This window comes from Amblyraja radiata, chromosome 37 (genome assembly GCF_010909765.2).
Source record: "Amblyraja radiata isolate CabotCenter1 chromosome 37, sAmbRad1.1.pri, whole genome shotgun sequence".
Classification (NCBI taxonomy): domain Eukaryota; kingdom Metazoa; phylum Chordata; class Chondrichthyes; order Rajiformes; family Rajidae; genus Amblyraja; species Amblyraja radiata.
In genome coordinates, this window is record NC_045992.1 from 10,641,923 (window position 1) to 10,661,547 (window position 19,625).

At 43.1% G+C, this 19,625-nt stretch overlaps 1 protein-coding gene across 1 annotated transcript in view; it reads right to left on the minus strand.

Annotated features, from left to right (window-relative positions):
• The window catches only part of grid1 (glutamate ionotropic receptor delta type subunit 1), a 571,973-nt gene that overhangs the window by 230,712 nt on the left and 321,636 nt on the right, over window positions 1–19,625 (minus strand). The window contains exon 4 of the mRNA XM_033012761.1: window positions 19,043–19,248. Coding sequence (XP_032868652.1) covers window positions 19,043–19,248 — 206 coding nt within the window. The remainder of the gene's footprint in view (window positions 1–19,042; window positions 19,249–19,625) is intronic.

Below are 19,625 nucleotides of genomic sequence, written 5' to 3' on the forward strand. Positions count from 1 at the left end.
TGGCCATTTTCATACTGGGAAATGAGCATCTTGTTCCCTATTGATTTTCTATGGACATAACAAAAAAGCTGTGATCGTGAACAGTCAAAAGCCCATAACTTTCTTAAAAATTAAGAAAACTGAATTAAATTTTCAGTTATCATAGATTGAAGCATTCTGAAACAAATATAAAATAATCTTACTTGGATGACCTGAAATTAAAGCATATAATTAGTTAGTTACCTAATTGTAGCTAATTTCAGACTTCAATTACTAGATCTAAACATCTATCCATTTCTTAATAAATGATTAACATTTTTAAATAGCCTAAATGTCCAAATAATATTCACAAATAATTCACAATAAAACATGATTTTTAAATCTCATTTACATTAATTTATAGACCAAATGGAAGGAATTTAGTGTTTAATTGCTGTAAATAAATGCCCATTTAAATCAGCTTTCTAGTGGGTTCCTGTGGAACGCGCTGGTTTAGAACATTCACATTGCGGTAGATTTGTGCCTCAAATGCCCAGAAAAATACTGCGGGATATAATGGGCCCAAAATGAGCTACTCGCAATATTAAACTTTGTATAAAGGGATCTTTAGAAGCCCTTTTTAATGTAAAAATAAGCAGCCTTCCTTCAGTTGTTTGCTTTATGAGACCCTGCGGTTGCTGGTGTTCGCGGGTTTAGAGATTGATTTTTAAACTACTATAACTATTATACGAGGCCTTTAAAACTAATAATAGCTTTTGCGACGGGGTCTTTCAGCGATTTTTCGTTAATAATTAACTAGGCTGAACATCTTCGATTTGAACAGCCTAGAGAAAATCGCGTTTTAAACCCGCCCCCTCTAAACGGCGCCAAAATCGCGCACACCCGCAGCGACAGATTTTCAGCGACGCTTCAGGTAGGCTTTGCAACATACCTATCATGAGGGATAAAGTTAGGAACAGTTACTTGAAAGAGTGTCTAGTTTTGATTGAGTGGTCTCAGCCTCCAGAGCTATAAACCCTCCTGCCTGACTCCCTCAATACTCAATCATGTCATCCTTGGCAGAATAATTACAGCCTCTCCTCAGAGACAATCCATTTTCATTGTTACCCAGCTGCTAACAATATTATTCAGGAACTACAGATGCTGGTTAACAAAAAAAAGACACACATTGTGGCGGCACAGTGGTAGAAGTGCAACACAGCGCCAGGTTCCATCCTGACTATGGGTGCTGCTTATGCGGAGGTTGCACGTTCATCCTGTGACCACGTGGGTTTTCTCCAGGTGCATCGGCTCCAAAGATGTGCAGGTTTGTAGGTTAATTGGCTTGTGTAAATTGTCCCTATTGTGTAGGGTGGACCTAGTGTACAGGCATGCTAGCGTGGAGGATCTGTTTCCACACTGGTTCTCTAAACGTAACTAAATTAAATTAAACTAAATACTGCTTTGACCCGTTGCGTTACTCCAGTATTTTGTATTTTTTGATATTGTTTTGAGTCCAGATATTCCCACGCTAACTTTCAGATTAACACCTCCCACTCTTTCTAAATTTTAACTGCATTTGTCACAATAATCATTGAGGTTAAGAAATCCACGTGTGTAAATGAGTCATTAAGGCACGAGAGAGGGAATCTCAGAAGGAACATTGGTCTGACCTTCAGACTATGCAGCACAGTGGTGCAGCTGGCAGAGTTGCTGTGTCACAGCACCAGAGGCCCAGGCTCAATCCCGACTTTGTCATATGTACATGTACGACATTATAACGAGGAGGCCGCAATAGATATTAATATCTTTGAATATTTCAGTCTAAGTTGATAATGGTGCATTCTGTATGGTGTTTGCACATTCTCCCTGTGACTGTGTAAGTTTCCTCTGGTTTTATCCCAAGGACACGGGATTTGTTGGTCATTGGCCTCTGTAAAATTGCCCCTTGTATGCAGGGAGCAGGTGTGAAAATGGGATATCATTGAAAGTGTGAGCTGGTGATCGAAGGTCAATGTGGACTCAGAGGGCTGCAGGTCCTGTTTACATGTTATATCACTTCATTAAACTAAACCAAACTATGCTAAACTAACCCCTCCCAAAATAGCTTGTCACATTAGTCAACAGTACACACATTTGTAAATCATAAAGGAAGTAGGTTTTAAGTCTAGCTTTGGATTCCATTTACAAACACACCAATATTTCTTGCAGGAGTCCTTTGGGTGGTATTGAAACGATGTCATCCGTCTGACCGGCATCTTCTCAAGGTTAATTAGGGATCAGCGATAAATGTCAACTTTGCTGGTAACATCATGAATGAATAAATAAATACATGTTGACAGCACTTGTTTAGCTGGATTGAAAACGGCAGAACACTGGGATTAGTCAGAATCTCCCTCATGTGAAGACATGTTTTGCTGAGTGAGACCTCCGCGATACTCTCTCACTGAGAGGATGATGCATGTTGCAAGGAGTCCAAATGTTAGGGAACTAAAATAAAAGGCAATGCGGGTTTTTCTCTCTTTTCCAGTTGTGATGAAGGGTCTTTGAGGCGGCTCGGTGGCACAGAGGTAGAGTTGCTGCCTTACAGCGCCAGAGATCCATGTTCAATCCCGACTACGGGTGCTGTCTGTACGGAGTTTGCACGTTCTCCACATGACCAGGTGGGTTTTCGTTGAGATCTTCGGTTTCCTCCCATACTCCAAAGATGTACTGGTTTGCAGGTTAATTGGCTTGGTTTAATTGTAAATTGTTCCTAGTCTGTATAGGATAGTGTCAACCCAGCTTGCATGCCTGTTATACCTAACTACTTGATCGACTCGACAAGTGGACAATATTCTCTGGGAATGTTCCATTTCACACAGCACTCCCGGAAAATGTTAGAATAACTGGGTTTATTAAGTATCGCAGTTCATTAAAGCATGAAGCCTAAATTTGATAGATTTGACTTGCTATTTGTAAACAGTATGGAGAAATGTGTTAGAAATTAAAATTTCAATGTTAAATCATATTGCTGATGCAAAATGTGATCAGCAGTGGGTCACATTCTCCCTGGAATGTTTTTTAAGTTTGCACCACACTTCAGAGGGAGTGATGGATGCATGCAATTCAGCCAGTTAGGCACATGGGTTCCTTGTGCCAGTCACTGGCAGGCCTGCTGGCAGCTTTACCTGCTGTGGCATTGTGTAGCCCTTAACAACAATGCACCATATACCTTTTGAAGTGCCCATAAGGAAAACTGAGTAGAAAGCAAGGTTCTACCTAAATTGAGTGTGAGGCAGAGAAACCACTTCATATTGGACTCTTTCTAATATGTGCTCAATGGAGCCAAGTACTGCTGAATTTTGACTAATACATATCCTTGATGGACATCGAGAGAATGCAGAGCAGCTTCAGCAGAAGTGCTTACAATAATAGAATTAGTCTGCAGTGTACTTGAATCAGGTTGAATCAGAGATTCAAATGAATTATTTGGACCACCTCAATGTGAACAGAATACATGTCGGAGTAGCACGCACATTCTAAAATTCTTAAACCTCAACAGTTGCGATATATGTTCACCTCACAAGGAAATTAGATAATTCAGATTGAATTAATACTTTAAAATAAACTGGATTCATGTTCTTATCTCACTATTAATATATGAATTTCATCTGCATTTGAGTACTATAGTTTGGTTCGGTGGGGGGGGGGGGGGGGGGGGGGTGGGGGGGGGGGGGGATAATGAATGGAAAAGTGACTAACAAGATTCATTTAATTTTAATTAATTTATCAATTGTCCCCCAAATTTTTCACTCACCACATGCCATCCAGCCACCCTTGAAATCCCACCACCTCCAGCCTCCACCCAATGGTTGGCCTGGTTGGATTGCAAATTGTCCAATGTAACCAGCATTTCAAGGCAACAATAACACAGAGCTGCTGCCTCACAGTGCCAATGGTCTACCTTCAATCCTGGCCACTGTTGCTGTCGGTGTGGAGTTCTGCCTGTGACCATGTGGGTTTCATATGGTCACCATATGATTTTTCAGCTGCTCTGGTTTCCTCCCACATTCCAAAGATATGGCAGGTGTATCGATCACTGCAAATTGCCCAGAGTGTAGGCGAATTATATAACCTAGGGGTTGGTTGATGGGAATCTGGTGAAAATATGTTACAGGGGAAATTAGCTGAGAAATGGCACCACTCTGAGCGCTGATCTTGGCGAAAATCCACGCAGGTCTCAGGGAGAACGTACAAACTCCGTACAGACAGCACCCGCAGTCTGGGTTGAACCCGGGTCTCTGGCGCTGCAAGCGCTGTGAGGTAGCAACTCTACCGCTGCGTCACTGTGCCTGCACCGTGCGACTACTAATAATGATTAGTAATTTTTGCAATCTTACCCAAATATCAGAACCTACAACTTACAAGATAGGTAGGAGTAAGAACCCAGACTTTCAATGCTTGCACACAAAAACTAGGCCATTGATCAACAACAATGGACAGCGAGAGGAAGGATAAATATATAGGATGTTGGAAACACAGAATTACTTGGGAGAAGGTGTCTGGAGAATCAAACCAGAGACATTAGCTTAGAAACAGGATGCCTTGATTATTCTTTCTCTGGGACCTGTCAGTGTTTTACTTAGGGGAATTGACTGCAGACAGGAAAAGACTTCTGCAAAAACACTTTAGCAGACAAAAATGCAGAGAATTAAATATGATGAATTGCTTTCACCAAGCAGTGGAAGATAGGTCCTTCACTGGTTACAGATAAGGATTAGGGCCATGTTCACAGACAAAACTGTTTATCTACCAATGTTGTCAAGCACATCACAAGATATCTAAACATGATATATAATACACTTCACCAATTTGCCAAGTCTACGTATTATACTGCTGAATGGGTACACAATGCAATATTAATCACTGCTTCAGCACATCTGTACATGCATTTGGAACAAGAGTGGGTAAAAATGATATCCTGTTGCAAATTCTTGTGCCTTCTCTCTCCTAAGAAATCGATGTGTTTGTGTATTTACACATCCAGCTGATTCAGTGAATCGAGATCCTAAAGCCATTTTCGTACAGGATACTGAGTTGGATGATCAGCCATGATCATATTGAATGGCGGTGCAGGCTCGAAAGGCCGAATGGCCTACTCCTGCACCTATTTTCTATGTTTCTATGTACCTTTGGGGGAAGGGATGGACCTTAAGAAAAGATGGTAAGTACAGCATTTACCTTGATGAGGCTCAAGTGTGGCATTGCGATGCAAGGACTTAGTTGTCCTGGTGTTGCCCAGTAATGGTCAACTTAACCCATAGTTGTTTGTTGGGATTAACAGCCCATTAGTGCCTGGAGTTCATGTATAACTCATGCATTAAAAATTGCATGGTGCATATATTGAAGTGATTGTGCCCGTCATTTTACTGAAGTCCCACTCATCAGGAAACTGAGCCACGTAATCTTTGGCTCAATTCACCTTATCACGGATGGCACTTCCCTATCATCATGTACACATAATGATATTATGTGTACAGTGCTCGTTTTTTCCATTCTGTTAGAAATAGGATTAAAATGTCATGACCCATGACCATGGCCTCAGGATTTCATACACTGCCTAACAGGAAGAAAACCATACCATGTCAGGATACAGAGAAGATTATTGGCTGCAACCTTCACTCCATTGATGAACTGTACACTGCAAGGGCCAGCAAGCGAGCGGGCAAGATCATCTCTGACCCCTCTCACCCTGGCCACAAACTCTTTGAATCACTTCCCTCTAAAAGGCGACTCCGGATTGTCAAAGCTGCCACAGCCAGACATAAAAACAGTTTTTATCCACGATTGGTTGCTCTACTCAACAGCCAAAAATCTGTAGCGTCCCTTTGATCTGGTATTTTGTTGGTTCACATGCTTGATCAATGGTGTTTTATCATTAATGTTTTATTATTATTAATGTTTAGTGTTTTCTGAGTCATTCGTAACTGTCACTGTATGTCGTGTTGTTACTTGTGGGCGAAGCACCAAGGCAAATTCCTTGTATGTGAATACTTGGCCAATAAACTTACTTACTTACTTACTTATAGATGTGAATTATACGGTCCCAGCTGGGACATTGATTTTATAAGCACTGACTTGCTCACTTTCATTTCTATTTGCTGATCATTTCATCTCTGGCTCAGCAGACATTAACTCTGTACTGAGTACCACAATGTTCCCATTGCTCGCAGTGACTTGGGAACATTTGTACATGTAGCTTGGTTGCCCTATTCCATCCAGTGTGGTGGTCTCCAAGGACTACTTTCCTCCCCCTCCTCCTCTTCTTTCCCTCCACTCTCCCATGTCCTTGTGTGTGCCCTTTATCTGACCTTTCCAGCAGGTTATGTATTCACACGTTCAATAAGGCTCTTGGCCTGTTCTTGCTAGAGTTTAGGAAGAGGGGGGACTTCATTGAAACTTACCAAATAGTGAAAGGCTTGGATAGAGTGGATGTGGAAGGATGTTTCCACTAGTGGGAGAGTCCGGGACCAGAGGCCATAGCCTCAGAATAAAAGGACGTACCTTTAGAAAGGAGATGAGGAGGAATTTCTTTAGTCAGAGGGTGGTGTCTCTGTGAAATTCACTGCCATAGAAGGCTGTGGAGGCCGTCGATGGATATTTTTAAGGTGGAGATTGATAGGTTCTTGATTAGTAATGGTTATGGGGAGAAGGCAGGAGAATGGGGATGAGATAGAAAGATAGATTGAATTGAATTGAAATGAATTGAATTGAATCCTTTATTTGTCATTCAGACATTTCGGTCTGAACGAACTGTTGTTGCCTGCAGCCATACATGTAATAATAACAACACACAATAAACACAAATTAACATCCACCACAGTGAGTTCACCAAGCACCTCCTCACTGTGATGGAGGCAAAAGTCTTAGAGTTACTGTCTCTTCCCTCCTCTTCTCCCTCTGCGCTGAGGTGATACCCCACCGGGCGATGGTAAGTCAGTCCCGCGGTTCAAGCTCCGCGGCCCGGGGGTGGTCGAAGCTGCCGCCCTCCAGTCCAGTGGACGCAGTTGTTGCCACGGGAGCTCCGGAAAACAGGCATCAACCTGTGCCCTGCGAGCTCCCGACGATGTCGTCCACTGGCCCGCGGCCGAGCCCCGGATTCAGGTCGCCGCCGCCAGAACGCCGCCTCAGCCACCGGAGCACCGTCTCCGCCCCGCACCGGGCCGCCCACACGGCAGCTTCTCAGCCCCGCACCGGGCTGCCCCCACGGGAGCGCATTCCAGCCGGGAGCCGGTCCGCCCACACCGGAGCACCTTCCAGCCGGGACCCAGGCCGCCAACACGGGAGTGTCTCAGCCCCGCGCCATCCGCCCTCACCGGAGCGCCGAGTTGTGCCGCTGCCCGAACGTCGCCGCAGCTCGAAGACGGCCAGCCTCGCTGGCTCTACCTCCGGATCCTCGAGGTTGATCGCAGGTTGGAGGCCGCCAGCTCCGCCATTAGGCCTCAGCTCAGGCGGGGGAAGAGAAGGGGGATACGACAAAAAAGTCGCATTCCCCCGAAGTGAGAGACAGAAAGCCCTGTTTCACCCCACCTCCCCCCCCACACACACATAACACCACCTAATAACCACAAATTTAACTGAACTAGACAAAAAAAACAACACAAAAAAGTAAAAACAGACAGACTGCAGGCGAGCCGCAGCCGTTTCACAGCTCCGCCACTTCCGGAGTGATTGATTGAATAGCAGAGTACACTTGATGGGCCGAATGGCCTCATTCTGCTCTTACGACTTATGAAGTTATGCTGCCATCTGTAAACTAACACACAAAATATCAGCGCTAAATGCAGCACAACTACGATAAGGTTAGGATGTCCCAATTTTGTGACTTTTTTTGGTGACTAATGAACTTGAGAAAATACAGCACTGGTTTAGTGTAGCAAATGCAGGTAAAATCCACTATCCAGGCTTATATAATTATGTGCGAGACCGATGGGGAAATGAAGTCACATACACATGTGCAACCCTCACTGGGGATTGTCCAATCCAATTTCTCGGGTAAATAAGTACATTTTCAATTGCATGGAGCTGAAATAAACTGTCCGGCACAATCTAATTTCTAGGCTGTTAAGACAAAGTAAGTGTAGCACAATGGTATTGCTGTTTCCTTAGGCAAACAACAGAAGTAAGAGTTCCAACAACAATCCTTTATTGAAGACAGTCAACTCTCAACCGACTGCAATCCCTTGTATCATAAGGTCATAAGTGATAGGAGTAGAATTAGGCCATTCGGCCCATCAAGTCTACTCCATCATTCAATCACGGCTGATCTATTTCTCCCTCCTAAACCCCATTCTCCTGCCTTCTCCCCATAACCCCTGACACCTGTACTAATCAAGAAAAAGTTGCATCCCATGACATATTTACTGCTTAATGCTACCTAGACGCCATATTTCTCTGTAACCTTTTCTATAAAAGAGGTTTAAATCCATGCATAGACACAAAAAGCTGGAATAACTCAGCGAGTCAGACAGCATCTCTGGAGGAAAGGAATAGGTGACGTTTTCGCCAGAGATGCTGTCTGACCCGCTGAGTTACTCCAACTTTATGTGTCTATCTTTGGTTTAAACCAGCATTTGCAGTTCCTTCCTACACATGTAAATCCATATAACTGATTAACATATATATTGCATTGTATATTTATATTGAATTTGGTTCTTAATTAGTGACCATGTAACAAGTAAAATGGTCAAGGGAGAGTCAGTGGATGTAGTGTACCTGGACTTTCAGAAAGCCCAAGATGAGGTCCCACACAGGAGATTAGTGGGCAAAATTAGAGCACATGGTATTGGGAGTAGGGTATTGACATAGATAGAAAATTGGTTAGCAGACAGGAAACAAAGAGTAGGGATTATCGGATCCCTTTCAGAATGGCAGGCAGTGACTAGTGGGGTGCCACAAGGCTCGGTGCTGGGACCGCAGCTATTTACAATATATATTAATGATTTAGATGAAGGAATTAAAAGTAACATTAGCAAATTTGCAGATGACACAAAGCTTGGTGGAAGTGTGAACTGTGAGGAGGATGCTATGAGGATGCAGGGTGACTTGGACAGGTTGGGTGAGTGGGCAGATGCATGGCATATGCAGTTTAATGTGGCTAAATGTGAGGTTATCCATTTTGGTGGAGAAGGCAGGAACGGGGTACTGATTGTGGATGATCAGCCACAATCACATTGAATAGCAGTGCTGGCTCGAAGGGCTGAATGGCCTCTACTCCTGCACCTATGTATCTATGTATCTATCACTAAACGCAGTAATTGTTAAACATTGAAACTTTCCTGTGAGAGAAAGAGCTGACAGCATGATTTGCTTTTGCAGAAAGCAAGTTATCTTTGCATAATCTGGGAGCAAGCTCTCCTGCCAGTTCCATTAGGAACCCAATTAACATCCACGGACTCCAGGTTCAGCCAAGGAGGTTCAAGATCCAAATTCAATCAGGGTTCACGCCAATGGTTTTTGTGATACAATTTAGATTACCAATTTGTGCAAGTTCTATAAGCATACAAGCTCGGGGAAGGCTGCACAGCACACAAATGAATATACAGTCAGCAAATCCAGATGCCAGCACAATCTACATGACATAAAACTCTTTCTGAATGCATTTTAAGATGCATCCGAACTCTAAAAAATGTAGCTGGATCCTTCATGAATGCCAACACTGTCTCCAATGTGTCAGCTTTAATTTATTTACTTGTTTACAGATCGATCTTTGGCTTCTGTAATTAAAACAACCCTCCAATCTTATGTTTAAGAAAGAACGGCATATGCTGGAAAAATCGAAGGTGGACAACAAAGCTGGAGAAACTCCACGGGTGAGGCAGTATCTATGGAGCAAAGGAAATACACGACCCGAAACGTCACCTATTTCTTCGCTCCGTAGATGCTGCCTCACCCGCTGAGTTTCTCCAGCTTTTTTGTCTACCTCCAATCTTATAGTCAATGGCGGACTGGCCAGGGTGTCAGCTTGCCCGATGGCAAGTGGGCCCCTGATGAAGTGGGCCCCCTTTGTCTCCTGGCAACCAATATTTTTAGACCCAGTCCACCACTGCCTATGGTCATCAAATAAGTTTGGATAAATCTTACTGGAATCCCTTTCAGTGCACGGTTCTCATCTCCGATGTAAATTTATATCTTCCCAAAGCCATCAATGCTCACCTAATTAGTAGCCAGTCTGTGACCTTTCATATCTCTTCTACTCTGTTCCACTTGTAGACAAATGAAGTCCTACAGCTGAAGGGTGTTTAATGAAAGGACTCGACACCTCGCTGGATCTTTCCTCTTCAGTCTCAAATGGTAAGAGTTTTGCAGCTGTAATATTGGCAGCTTCACTTCCACTCCTGCCATATCATTAGGAATTAATATTGCAACTCCAGCCTAGTGATAGTTTCAAACGTTCATAGACACTTACAATGCTTAAGGGTCCAACTTAGGCTGACAAGTAATGATGATACTGAGTTATAATCAGCAGACGAGAGAAACATTTAATTTCTGTTCCACAGAAATGCTTCACTGAGGTTCCTTGGTGTGAAGTACAAGAATTCTATTAACACAGAGGAAAGCTATAGCAGGATTGGAAGCAGTCAAGTGTGCTGATTATACAAGGCCACCACTCTATTTCTCACACACAGATATACAGACGCATATGCATATAAACACATGCATATGCATACTCATATACTCACTGTAATGAGTCAAGTGAAACACACATCAAGATACGACACATGTTTATTAAACACCACTTACAGCATCGGTCTGCAGGACATTACAGTTCCTAGCAGCTACTCATACTGAATGGCGTAGGCAAGCTCTTGTTAATATGAATCGTATATTAGGCAGAGCATCTACTAACAATACTACAATTGGTTAGTTGGAGATAACCAATCTACATCTTTCCTTGTAGAAACAAAATAAAGCATAGATACATGGTGCTTAAGCAATATAGGAACCGGAGGGTCATAAATCATCTCTGCAGGCACTTGGATCTGTCCCTTCGCATCTAGAACAGCAGGCTCAAATGTGAAACTGTCCGCACGTTTCATTGCCTCTGGTGCAGACTGTACGGAGTTTGTCTCTGTGACAAGCGTGGGGTTTGTCCGAGAACTTCGGTTTCCTCCCACACTCCAAAGGTGTGTTGGTTAATTGACTAGGAATAAATGTAAAAATTGTCCCTCGTGTATGATGGTGTTTGTGTGTGGTGATCGCTGGTCGGTGTGGCCTCGGTGGGCTGAAGGGCCTGTTTCCGCGCTGTATCTCTAAACTAAACTAAACTAATATGCAGATGGCTGCACATTACGCATTCAGGCAGACTTTCTGACAGAGACACAATTACTCAGATAGAGATACCCTGATTCAGTCACACACACACACACAATCAAACACTCACTCAGAGTTACAAATACTCACAGACGCATGCTTACACTGACAGATAAGCTTAGGCTATTGGTTGTGATTGCAGGATTGGTAACAGGAAGCAATTGCTACATCAGAGCAGTTCAACTCGATATTGGGCTCAGATTCCTCTGCTTGTTCGAGAAGAGTTGAACTTACGAACCTCTATGATTTAGAACAGACACAAATGGAGGTCTGGAGGTCTTGTTTAGTTCAGTTGAGTGATACAATGTGAAAACTGGCCCTTCAGCCCATCAAGTCCATGCCAACCATTGATCACCCGTTCACACTTATCCCACTTTTGCATCCACTCTCTGCGCACTAGGAGTAATTTACAGTGATCAATTCACCCACAATCCCGCATGCCTATGGGATGTACCTGGAGGAAACCCACACAGTCTCAGGGAACGTGCAAACTCCACACAGGCAGCACTTAAGGTCAGAATCGAACCCAGGTTTCTGGCGCTGTAAGGCAGCAGCTCTACTAGCTACGCTACTGTGCTGCCTGAGAAAATGCTTTTATTTTATGATAAATACATTTTCAGTTGCACTGTGCCCTCATATTATAAATGCAATTAAGGGATATTAATAAATGGTAAAGAAACACGAGGTAATTGAATCCTGCACGTGAACCTTGTGTAATAGATGCCACCAGCGAGGACATACTATTATGGCAAAGATTTCTGTGCAATTTCAATCACATGTTTATAGCAACAGGAATTTGTGGCACAGGACATTTGGCCCATTGTGTTCATGCCTTTGAAAACTGAGGATATTTAGATTAGCCATGCAGACTATAGCTCTCAATTATTCATCCAGGCATCTTTTACATCTGATGTTCACTTCCTCCTCCACGCTTTCAGGCAACAAGCTCAAGAACACTACTCATCTTGGGTTGAAAATATTTTCCCCAATCCCCTCAAATCCAATCAATTAACAAATCTATGTCTACTGGCTAATGACCTAAGTTTTTTTTTAAAATGGGTCCTCAGTGTTCATCATGTCTTGGACTTTCGTAATTGAGAAGGGTCTCTCCAGAGATGCTGCCTGTCCCGCTGAGTTATTCCAGCTTTTTGTGTGTATTCCTTGATTAAATCTCCCCTTGGTCTCCTTTTTGCAAGATAAAAATCCAGCAAGGGCAATCTCTCCTCACAATTCCTCACCCCTGACAACCACCTCATAAATCTCCCGCTTCATATACTACCATGATAAAACTCCACACTGCCGTCTAGCCAAGGGCTAGCTAGTGTTCATGCATGATTTCTCTTTTATTCTGTGCCTCAACCGGTAAGGACAACTATCACAGGCCCCTTCGTAACTGGCCCGATCTATCCCTATCCTCGGGATCTGTGGACATACACTCCACCATTGCTCTGTTCCTCAAGATTTCTTAATATCCAACCATTTATCATCATCTTCCTGAGTTGAACCTCACTTGCTCTTTATCATTTTTTGTCCCCAGTTAATCAATTCACTGGCACCTCCCTGAAGCTTACAACTGTCTGCTTTGGTATCATCAGAAAACTTCTTAATCAATTTAGGTCCGAATCATTCAAATCATCGCCAAAATTAAGGGGCTTGGTGCCACACACAAAAACTCCTGTTGTTCATTCCTTGTGCTTTCTCTCGTCGAGTCAGTTCTTGAACCAATTGGTCACGTCCCTAGAGCTGCCAATTTATCCATCTATAATGATGTTAACACTTTAATATGTAGGAAGGAACTGCAGATGCTGGTTTAAACTGAAGATAGACACAAAAAGCAGAGTAACTCAGTGGGTCAGAGGGCGTCTCTGGAGTAAAGGTAATGTTTTGGGTTGAGACCCTTCTTCTGACTGAGTCAGGGGAAAGGGGAACGAGAGGTACAGACGGTGGTGTAGAGAGATATTGAACAAATAAATTAAAGATATGCAAAAAAAGTAACGATGATAAAAATAAGGCAGGCCATTGTTAGCCGTGAGCCAGGTGAGAACTAGTACAATGAGACTCAACAAGACGACTTTGAAGCCGGTACGACGAGTCGAGGAGGCGTAGAGTGTAAGGGAATGTAAGGGTTACTTGAAGTTAGAGAAATCAATATTTATACCAATAATCAATAATCAACATCCTCTTCTCGGTGTTGCCACAATTTCAGCGAGCAGTTACATGGGTAAATGCATTTTCATAAGTTTAATAAAAAGCATCCCAAATGCTTGTCAGAAAATGCTTCTGGTGCGGGCCTTTAGGCTTTTGTACCTCACGCCTGATGACAGCAACATAAAGGGGGCATGACCTGGATGTTGGGGATCCTGGGTAACAGATGCTGCCTTCTTGAGGCAGGAACTCATGTAGATGTTGTGGGGGTGTAGAAGGATGCACTGAAGCTTGGTGTCGTGCATTGAGATAAAGTATCGCAATGTAAGGTCCTTCTGCCACCAGGTGCTGAAGGTCTACATCCAGTGTAGAAGACCCTCAAACTGGTGAAGTTCATATATCACAGGAGGCCACATGAGTGGATAAGATGCTAACATGTACATGACCAATGTATAGTTGTGAATGTAAAGATTGAACAACACTATGTTATAAAGAAACAAAGATACAATGTGGTTTGTATTTGCATATATTTTTCATGGATAATGTTTAACTTTGGGAAATAAAACCCCTGCAAGGAGGTTGGAACCTATTCGAATGTATGGAGCCTTGCCTTTTATGATGAAGTGAATTTTTATGTAGAATGGATTGAAACAATCTTCAGGGCAAACAACACTGTTAAAATTGGGGGTGTGGGCGAAAGTGTTCCCACTCAAAGTGACGTCATAGGCGAGCATCTTACAAGAGGAGAATGACTCAGATCTATTTTCCTCCTGGTGGCAGGCAAGTCAAAAGTCAAAATGAAAACTTTATAATTTACTGAGTCATGGGTTGTGGATAACTATTGTCCACCCAGACTGGCTTCCGAAAGGAGGAGATTTTTGGCAGTTAAAGACATTGTTTGGTCCAGGGTCACATGGAGCCAGAACATGTATGAGTGGCGGATGTTCTTCAGTGAGTGGAGAGATTCTGCAGCAATACAGATTGTTAAAAACCCACACATTCAGGATCAGAAACCAAAGCTGAGAAGTAAATGACTACTGTGCCAGTCTGGCAAATCTTCAAGGCTATTGGATTCTACTATTATCAATACTCAAGCACATCCTTATTTCATTTCTTCATATGTTTTTTCTGCAGTTTAATAAAATTTCCAGTGAGTTGAATGGGAGTGGGAATCGTACAAGGACTCCAGACCCTGGAAGCTCCAAGCAAGCTACGTGATGGCCTAGAAAGGAAGCTTTTGATTAGTGAACTTTGATTAGTACGGGTGACTTACGGGGAGAAGGCAGGAGAATGGGATTAGGAGGGAGAGATAGATCAGCCATGATTGAATGGTGGAGTATACTTGATGGGCTGAATGGCCTAATCCTGCTCCTATCATTATGACCTTATGACCTCCTGGGTAGCGCCACAGAGCTGTGGAGCCGGAGACTGGCGCGGTGCCATGCAACCTGGGCTTACCTCGATCCGGAGCTCCGTACTTCCAACAAGAAGGCTGAGAGTATTAACTGGGATGCTTATCCCCATGGCCATTCCTATATCTCTCTTCTACCTTCTGAGAGAAACTAGAGCTTGAACGCTGAGTCTTGCAGACTTCAGAACAGCTTTTTCTCCACTGCTGTCCAACACCTGAACCTATCGCTTCTTTCTCACTGCCTTTCCCAGAGGTGCTGCCACGTCCTCTTAGTCTCAACTCTATCTCATTCAGCTAGTTGGTTGTTGTACTTTAATATTCTTTAGCACTACTCAGATTTTGCACCATTCTCGCACCATTCTGCTGTTTGCCCTTGAGGATTCTCTTGAAATTCACAGATGCACTGCAGAGAGTATTCTGACAGGGTGCATCTTAGCCTGGTTATGTTAACAACTCTTCTCATGACCACATGGACATTTAAATAATGGTGAACACAGCCCAGCCCATCACTGCCATTGTATTTACTGTTGTGTTGAACATTATTGCATGTATACCCTTTACGCTGTGAGCCTCATGTGAACAAGGAATTGTTATTGCACTTTGTTGGATATAACAATAAGCTAATCTGAATCTCAATCCAATAAGGAGATTCAGGTAACACAAGTGCTTGGAGCCACAGGTAAATTGGAGATGAGAAAATATCAGAGTTTGTGACGGCGTATAGCTCCAAGAATTTAAAGCAACTTCTTAAACAAAGGTTTTTCAGTGTTCCGAGACAAGTTTCAGCCTTTCCTTCTCAGGAAGGAAGCACCGTTGCAATAGAGGAAAACAGCCTGGAAACAGGCCCTTCAATCTAAATCACCCATGCCCACCAAGATGCCCCACCAAAGCTAGACCCAATTGCCCGCATTTATCCCATATCCCTTTAAACTTTTCTTATCCATTAATCTGTCCAAATGTCTTTTAAATGTCATTGTATCTGCCTCAACACTTCCTCTGGCAGCTCATTCCAGATCCAGAAAGGAACAAGAATTTATCTGGCTCCGTTGTGATACGTTAGGTGAGCTGATCACTTCATCCTTCTCCTACGCCCATGCTTTCAAGGACTAGAGTGCATAGATTTAGGGTGAGAGGGGAAAGATTTAATAGGAACCTGCGGGGCAGTGGGTGGTTTTCACACAGAGGGTACTAGGTATATGGATAGTGCTGTCAGAGGAAATTGAGGCAGATCCAATAACAACATTTAAAAGACATGAGGTCAGGTACATGGATAGGAAAGGGATATGGGCCAACCAAGAGCAAACAGGGATAGGATGTATGGGCTTCTTGGTCAGCATGGACAAGTTGAGCAGATGAGCCTCTGTCTGTACTGTGTGACCCAATGGATCTATGAGCATCTACTTGAGTAGCTGAATCACTGAGCCATTGAAGGCTACCAACCAAGTACTGGTATATGAAATAATATAGATAGATGCTGCAGATGCTGGTTTAAACCAAAGATAGACACAAAATGCTGGAGTAACTCAGCGAGACAGGCAGCATCTCTGGAGGGAAAGAATGGGTGTCCTGTCTGTCTGTCCCGCTGAATTACTCCAGTATTTTGTGTCTATCTTCAGGTTGAACCAGCATCTGCGGTTCCTTCCTATACATTTTGTCTGCTCCACTGCAAGGTATGTCAACTTTGAAGAAGTTCTCGATGAAAGTTCAGCAACATCTCTCTCGCTGCTCCCCCTCTGTGTTTCCTCCTGCTCTCCGAGTCCATTTTCCTTGATCTTCATTCCCTTTGTTCTTTTTTCACACCTTACACTTCCTTATTTATGTATCTCCCTCTCCCCTGACATCAGTCTGAAGATAGGTCTCGACCCGAAACGTCACCCATTCCTTCTCTCCAGAGATGCTGCCTGGCCCGCCAAGTTACTCCAGCATTTTGTGTCTATTATAGATTATTGATGGTCAGTATGGACATGTTTGTTGCCTGTTTCTTTGCTGCATGACCCTATGGGTCTATGATGCCATGACAGTAACAAACTATTCAGCCTGAATGGGCAACATCAACCTGACTGAACTGAGATACATAGTTATAAATAATAACTGCTTCAAGGGACAATCAGACATTGAGAGGCAGCAGTCTTTAGCTTTACTGGTCTCTGTATATACTGGGCTATGACAATCATTCCAATTCACATTGACTGATGCAGGAATCAATCTGAAAGTTCGCTGAATGTGGTGAAAGGCATGAAATCAATATCATTTTCCAGAGAGAACCCATTCATCTGAGTGCCTGGAAACACAAAATACAAGAAAATGGTCTGTTGACGTAGCAGCAGCAAGTACCTGATTGAAGCAATCGTTGGGAAGAGGCAAGATCCAGCCCTTCCACTTACATCCTCATCTGCCCACTCTTGGGCTTCCGTGAAGAGCCAGGAGGTGTCAGAGACAGCGAGGTGCTGTCAAACTGCACTTACCATTGAAGCGTCAGCTGTGCCTCAGTCGGCAGCACACTTGTCTCAGAACTAGATGGAGGGCTTCGTACTGAGAACTGAGGACAACATCTAGACTGACACTCCAACACCGCATTGTCTTTAGCAGTGCGCTTTGTGTAGACAGAAAGCTGTCAGTACACGTGTTGTCCCTTGCTGTTAGTTCCATGTTGGATCACCATCCGATAAACTGCTCATGCTCTTGACGGGCCTGACTGCCTAATATGATTAATAATGGTCTATTTATTTAAATCTATCTATATCTATCTATATATATATATATCTGTCTATCTATCTATCTATCTATCTATCTATCTATCTATCTATCTATCTATCTATCTATCTATCTATCTATCTGTCTGTCTGTCTGTCTGTCTGTCTGTCTGTCTGTCTGTCTGTCTGTCTCTATCAATCTATTTCTTTATTTATTTGTCTATTTATCTTTCTGTTTATTCAGTTATTTATCTAGTTTTATTAATAACTAGACCAAGTGCAGACCCGTTGGGTCTGTTCCCCCAATGTGCGGTTGTTGGGGGGGGAGGCGGCATGCGGCATAAAAAGTGCTTTTTTACCTCTAACCATATTTTCATTTTCAAACCAAATAAGGGTACTCACAGTGCTATAGACATTTGTCAGTGTCATTCAGAGCTTTGATTGAGGCACACCACTTGCATAGACTGATTGAGGCACACCACTTGCAGAGACTGATTGAGGCACACCACTTCCTGGTTTTATAGTCCCTCCCTTTCCCTCCAGCAGGGGCAGCAGAGAGAATGGGGAATTTTGTAAAAACATTAATATCTCTGTCAATTTTCATAGACGGGAAAAATCCTCGGCACACATGCGGCAGAGGGGGGCTCTGAGCGAGGTGGTCAAAAATGACGGCCGTAGGTGGCGACGTACTCTCGGAAATCGCAGCACAGTAAGCCAAAATCGGTCAAGAACAGACTTTTAGTAATATAGATAATGGTTTACTTTTAAAACCATTACTAATGTTACTATAATATTAGAAATTCAAATAAAATTGTGATATTTTTTGTTTTATTTTGTGGAAGTGTTGGCATGCTATACTGGCACATACTGTCACAAGAGAAACACTGGTCCATGGATGAGGTATTAAACCATGGCCCTCTGTCAGATGGATGTAAAATATCTAATTCTAGTATTTAACACACAGTGTCTGTTAACCCTTTAAAATACCTCACTAAATCAACTTTTACCTGCAAACTTCCTTTCAGTGACACTATCTGGAAGCACAACACCACACTTGCACTGGCCAGAGTCAGATTTCATAAGTATTTTTGCAATATCCAGGTCTCTTTACAATGAAAGGCAAAAAAACAAAAATCCAAAAACCATGATACATCCAGTGAGAAATACAATGTCGTTGAAAATAAACACTCAAAGAACTCATAATTTTTGAAATCTAAATGCACAATACGGAATCGAATTTGCAGAAGGATGTGGGCTGCAGCCCTGAAAATGGGCACCGTTAATAGAAATGCTGCTTTATTTGTTTTTGGAATTGCTAAATTGACAAGCTCGTAAGTCACAGAAATGGGAGAGATTTGGAGCACAATGTTGAACAATTCTTTTAAAATCAGGAACTCAAATAATTCTGAGTTGGAAGTGGTACAGGTTTATTGACCTCGTACCATTGCGCGCCCATCTTTGTGCTGCGTTGGTTACTAACCTCGTTGATGAATGTTTGAGCTCCTCGCGGGCTCAGCAGAAGGATGGCCCGCCGGAGAGTGTCCCGGTAACGGTTCAGTTCCTCGGTTTTCATTGTGTTGAAGAGGCTGGCAAAGATCCGACTGATGTTCTGGTCAATCCTCTGCAGGGAGGCGTCCAACCCTTGGCGAGAAGCTTGGTCCAGGAACCCCTGCAGCCCTCGAATATCTGGCAGCACAAAACCAAGAGAATCTAGTCAGGACCACAAGTGTCATAGATATGAAGTAATAAGGTGAGGCTAAATCAGCAGTGTTTGATATTTACCTCAACGTGTTATCATATCACCTGATCGTTATCACTTTATATAGTATATATGTGGAACAACACACCACAGGTTTGAAGAAGGGTCTCAACCCCAAATTACCCCTATTCCTTTTCTGCAGATATGCTGCCTGACCTGCCGAGTTACTCCAGGATTCTGAATCCATCCTCAGCACAGGAACAGGCTCTTCGGCCCAAAATGTCCATGCCGTACACGATGCCAAAGTAAACTACTTTCCTCTGTCTGCACTTGATCCATATACCTCCGTTCCCTGCATATCCAT